Raw genomic sequence first — 6,013 nt, 5'->3', positions numbered from 1 at the left:
TCACCACAATATAAAAATTACTGCTTATTTTATGCAGGTTGGATGGGCAGGAAATTATATGAGTTCATTTTCACATGCTGAGTAGAAGACAGCAAATACCTATCAGAGTAACTTACATGTAAGCAAACACTCAAAAATATTGTTTCTTTTTCTGATAAGCCTCTCTGTTTTTTTTTTAGTGATTCTGTGGCATCTCACTCTGGATCCCGGGTTAGCTGCTGTGTAGCAGTTTCCCACCAATTGAAACATTCCAACCCAAAGGGCAACACCTTAAGTCAAAGGTAAACAATCAACCAAGGCTTCCGGAAGTCCCTGAAACTGACCAGATTCTTTAGGCATCTCACTCCCAGAATAAGCAATAAATATTGCTGTGCCACTCTCAGGCCATCAAACTGACAAAAAGAATCTCAGGACAAGCAAAACTACAAAGAATCTCATACAAGCCAAGCTACAAAGAAAGACCCACCAACTGCCTAGAAGAAGCAGAAACCAGCATGATGTGGGATTCCCCTCTGTATGCTGTGAATACCATTGGTTAATAAGAGACTGTCTTGGACCTGTGATAAAACAGAATAGGGGTAGGTGGGGAAAACTATACTGAATGCTGGGAGAAGAAAGCAGAGTTGAGAGAAGCCATGTAGTCCCACTGGAGACAGACACAGTAAGTCACAGCCTTATAGAAATACACAGATTAATGAGATGGGTTAATTTAAGATATGAGTTAGTCAGAAATACGCTTAAGTTATTGACCAAACAGTATTGCAAATAATATGGTTTCTGTGTGATTATTTCAGGGTTGAACAGCCAGGAACAAACTAGCAGTCTCCTACAACACCAGCAGAGCTGCCTGGAAGAGGTTTCGACTGATTACTTGGAGGGGAGACCTCAACCTGCTGAGCTGCCTGCAGAGTACGCAGTATGTTCCTGTTTCCAGCTTTTGTGAACTGCCACCCAAGCAGGGGATGGGTATTGGTGATGCAGCTATCTTTGAGTAATGTCTGCTCCTGTAAGTGACTCCTCACCCATGCTTCTATAAATAATTCCAATAAAACCCATTAGTTCACCAAGTTTAGACTCTGGTGGCATGAGAACTCACTATGAAACTACAGCTGGCTTTGAATCCATGGAAGTCATCACGCTGACTCAGGCTCCAGAGTGCTGCATTTACTTACAAACATTAGTTACCATGTATGAGGGCCACAGATGTGAGCCTGTTCCACCTTAACTAAAGGTCAGAGAGTTTACCAGCTTATTTTCACTCTTTCAAAGTTGTTGACAACACTTGTGGCTACAACAAAAAACCTTGACCTAGCGTGTGGTTACTTGGTGTTTTGGACATTAAGATGGCCCATAGAGGTGGATCCACTCCACCCTGACCAAAGGTCAGAGAATTCAATTCCTGCTCCTTCATTTAAAATAGGAGGTTTGACATAGGGAGTGGCTGCCTACAGGATACTTGGTCTAGGGTTTATTTGCTGCATATCCTGCCCAAAACATCAAATGCTTTACTCAGGAAATAATGGCTTGATGTCTCAAGTATTGAAACAAGTAACTATTCTGGTTGTCCTTTGTGTCATGTTAAAGTGGGTTTTTTTTTGCCTTCTTCCCCCCCTTTTGTATTGGGGTATAAAAGTGTATGAAAAACAGCATGGGCACATTCAGGATTCAGTATTTACTGAATTTCCCTCCCGATGCTGTTCTGTGTTTCTTACTTTTATTTCTCTCATATCTCTGTTCCTTTTGCTTAGTAATTCTAATCCTTATGCTCCTACCCTGGAACATATGAATTTCGTCGGTCGAGGCTGGTCTTTGACAATCTTGCCCACTTTCTTTTGAGAGTTAGGAATATAGGACTGGGGAGACAGAACAGTTGGTAAAGTGCTTGCTATGCAAGCATGAGACCCTGTGTTTGATTCTCAGAGCCAACATTAAAAAAGCCAGGTGTGCTGGCACACTCTTGTAATCCCAGTGCAGGGGAAGCAGATATAGCCAGCCTAGGCTAACTGGCAAGGCCCACGTCAATGAGAGACCCTGTCTCAAAAAACAAGACGCATAGTGCCTGAGGACTGACATGCAAGGCTGACTTCTGACCTACACACACATATGCATCTCTACAAATATACCTTCACACACAAGCATGCACGTATACACAGACATGTACACACAACATATATACACACATACGCACACACAATATACCAATAGGCTTCTATAAGTGTAGGCCCATATTTCTGTATGGCACAAGAGCCATAAGCCCGGTCTGAGGCAGTCACGAACTCTGCAGACAAGCTGTCTCTGTTTAACAATAGCCAGGAGGTGCTGCTCCTAGTTTCTTTTGTTATAATGTAGATTACCTGAGAAGAGATGTTGGCTGAAGCTAATGACTTAAGAGTTAAGAGGTTTGGTGCTTCCTTCTTTTGAAATTTGGAGGATGTCTTATAGAGATGCTAACTCATGGCCTACCTGACTGCTAGAATACAGGTAGATGCAGACGTGACTTGAGCCCATGCACCTGGTTGCCTAGGAGACAGCCTAATGTGTTTTCCCCCACTCAATTTATGTGATGATATATAAGGTGTTTGGATAACAAAGGAGAGATCTGGCCCTTCCATGATGACCATGTAAGCTGCGTTTGATTATTCCTCGCGACTCCATTCCAGTCCAGTTAGGGAATCTAACTCCAACACATAAGAACCACAATACTGATAATCATATTTATCTGTTATTGATTACCTATTATGGCCTGGCATTGCATTATGGATTTTATGCACACACAATTTTATTCCTTATTTTATATGTATGGTTATTTTGCCTGCGTGTGTATCTGTGTGGCATAGGTGTGCCTGATGCCCACAGAGACCAGAAGAGAGGGCTAGATCCCATGGGAGCATGCTTACAGATGGTTGGTTGTGAACCATTATGTGTGTGCTGAGAATCTAAGCTAGGTTCTCTGGAAGAGGAGCTAGTCCTCTTAATCAATGAACTGCTTCTTCAGCCCTAGATTTCCAGCTATTTATAATAATTTTTATGAGGCCGGAATAATACTAATTTTGTGTATGTATACAATGTAGGCTTTGAAATCACACCATGAGTATATTGGTAAACTGTACTAAACAGGTACATGAAGCTCAAATGCTGTGCTCCATTTACTGTGTGCTATAGTTTAGATCTTGGATAGTCCTCAAATGTTAAACTCTTGGTCCTCTACCTATGTAATTGCAGGGAGATGGTGGAAACCTTTATAAAGCAGAGCCTAGATTAGGTTACTGAGGTGTGCCCTTGTAGGAGATACTAGGACACTGTTCTCTTCTCTCTCTCTCTCTCTCTCTCTCTCTCTCTCTCTCTCTCTCTCTCTCTCTCTCTCTCTCTCTCTCTCCTGTAACCCAGTTATGAAGTGAATGCTTTCACCCCATGCTGCTGCCATGATCTGGTACCTCATCACAGACCATAAAGCAACATGGCTAACCAATAATAGAATGAAATCTCCAAAACTATAAGCCAAAATAAAATTTGTTTTTTTCTCTTTTTCCATATGAAAAAGAGCAACTTTATATAGTTAAAATAATCAAATTCAAGTTATTAGTTAAAGGTAATTCAGGTTATTATTTAAAGGTTTTTTTATACCTTTTACCCTTAAATAATAATTAAGGATAACTAGGTGTCTAATATAGTACAAACTCTACTAAACATGAGTAGAAACATGACCTTTCATTAGAGGAAAATACAGACTTACATCCTTTATTGTATTCTCTCTTACCAACAAAAAAAAATTTTGAACTATGTTAAAAATGAGTTTGAAGCAGAAAAAAAACCAGCAAAATGAATACTGTTATATATCAATATACTTTTCTATTAAATACTAATATTAGTGGCTACAGAGTTTGCTCAGTAGTAACAAGCATTTGGCTGCTCTTCCAGAGGACCAGGGTTCAATTCCCAGCACCAACATGGTGGCACACAACCATCTGTAACTCCAGTTCCAAGGGATCTAACACTCTCTTCAAGCTTTGGAGTGCACAGCAATAATGCAAGCAAAATACTCATACATATAAAATAAACAATTACAAAGCATATTAAAATAAGGAACATTTTGAGCTCAAAAGTGAACCTTTTCTTTTAATAAACTGTCGCAGGCATTTGTTATAAGAGAGAAAGCTGACTAACATGCTATACTTCCTCACAATATGTGCATTAATGTATACCAATAATATCCATCACTTACTTCATTGAGTACAGCATGTAGAGTATATCAGCTTGCTCTTGTAAGCTTGAAGTCTCCTTCAACTGTGAAACCAGCGACTGGAAGTCCACTTCCCCAGATTTGTCTCTAGGAAGATGTACCTCTACACGAACAGAAGGAACCTTTGGAATAAGAAATGATAAAAGGGACGAAGTTAACAGTGCTTAACTAGATGATGACCTAGAATAAATTATCTTTCCACCTCTAAATCTTTTCCACAAGTATTTTCTAATGCTGGTCAGATGTGGTAGTGTACACCTGTAACCCGAGCATTTGGGAGGTTAAGGCAACAGGGTCAGGGTTCAAGACCATTCTCATCTACACAGTAAGTTACTTGAGGTTCTGCCTCACAATGTTTTTCCCAAAATGCTGATAAAAAGCAAAGCCAAAACAGCAAGACCACCAAGCCCTAAGATACAGAAAAGTAGTTTTCTAAGTTTACATTAAGAATAAACTTAAAAAGACATATATCTTTATTTGATAGTGTTTTGTTTAATACCATGTACTGGCTGGTTTTGGGTCAACTTGACACAAATGAGAGTCATCAGGGAGGAAGGAGCCTCAGTTGAGGTAATACCTCCACAAGATCCAGCTGTAGGCCTTTTTCTCAATTGGTGACTGATGAGGGAGGGCCCATCCCATGTGGGTAGGGTCATGCTCAGGCTGGTGGTCCTGGGTTCTAGAAGAAAACAGGCTGAGCAAGGCAGTAAGCAGCCTCCTCCATGGCCTCTGCATCAGCTTCTGCCTCCAGGGTCCTGTCCTGTTTGAGTTCCTGTCCCGATTTCCTTCAATGATGAACAGCAGTGTGGAAGTGTAAGCTGAATAAACCCTTTTCTCCCCAACTTGCTTTTTGGTCATGGTGTTTTGTTGCAGCAAACTAAGACACATCAGAAACCATAGTGACTAGTTTTCTTACTTTCCTTAAAGATGGCAGAGTTTGAAACACCTGTCCTGGCCCCAAGGCCCTGGGGCAGGCCAGAAAACACCCAAGTGCCTGCCCATCTGGGCCCTACAATGAACAAATATGAAATGGGGAGAGGAGAGAGAGAAAGAGAGAGAGAGAGAGAGAGAGAGAGAGAGAGAGAGAGAGAGAGAGAGAGAGAGAGAGAGAGAGAGAAAGAGAGAGAGAGAGAGAGTAAATGATGGAGAGATGGAAGAGAAGCTGAGTGGTTTGTGTGCTGTGGAGAGAGGTGGAGCTGGAGACAGGACAGTGGTGAGGAACAGGCTGATATGAGAAGCCTGTACAACCACCCAAGGCCATGGTGATGCCTGGTTGCCACTAAGGGCCATGTCTGAGTCTATTGGCCTACAGTAGCTGGGGTCTATCTGTGGCCTTGTATTACCACTGAGGGATGTCTGTAGTTTAGGCTGGCGCCTGGGGCCATACTCATGTCTCTGGGTGTATGTGGTGGTGGGGTGTCAAACTGATCTGATTGGTCTGTGCTTCTACCTGAGGCCATGGTGATATCCAGACCTCTGGGTCCATGGTCCTACTGCAGCTGGGGTCTGTGTTGATGCCTGTGACCTGTGTTACCTTCAAGGGCCAAGCGAATAACTGTGCCCTGTACTGCTGCCTGAAGCCATTTTGAGGGTCAAGGGCTGTGATACTGCTTGGGGGCCATGTCTGGGTTTGTGGTCCTACCTTGGCAGTGTCTGCTTAATGTCTGAGGCATAGGTTACCACCAAAGGCCATGCAGATATCTTTGGTCTGGGCTTCTGCCTGAAGCCATGTTGATGTCCAAGTACTGTGCTGAGCTGGCCTGCCCTTCACTG

General features: G+C 42.3%; 1 protein-coding gene across 1 annotated transcript in view; it reads right to left on the bottom strand.

The window, feature by feature from the left end:
- Positions 1–4,222: 4,222 nt before the first annotated feature.
- Positions 4,223–6,013, bottom strand: part of LOC121445719 (phosphorylase b kinase regulatory subunit alpha, skeletal muscle isoform-like) — a gene marked incomplete at both ends in the record, with an annotated part of 37,525 nt that continues 35,734 nt past the window's right edge. Inside the window, one exon of the mRNA XM_041647865.1 lies at positions 4,223–4,362. Coding sequence (XP_041503799.1) covers positions 4,223–4,362 — 140 coding nt within the window. The remainder of the gene's footprint in view (positions 4,363–6,013) is intronic.

The sequence above is a fragment of the Microtus oregoni genome, unplaced genomic scaffold, assembly GCF_018167655.1.
Source record: "Microtus oregoni isolate MIOR12 unplaced genomic scaffold, Mior012 000380F_ref0000358, whole genome shotgun sequence".
Lineage (NCBI taxonomy): Eukaryota > Metazoa > Chordata > Mammalia > Rodentia > Cricetidae > Microtus > Microtus oregoni.
The sequence above is the reverse complement of the archived record's forward strand: the minus strand, read 5'-3'. Positions and strand labels throughout refer to the sequence as shown.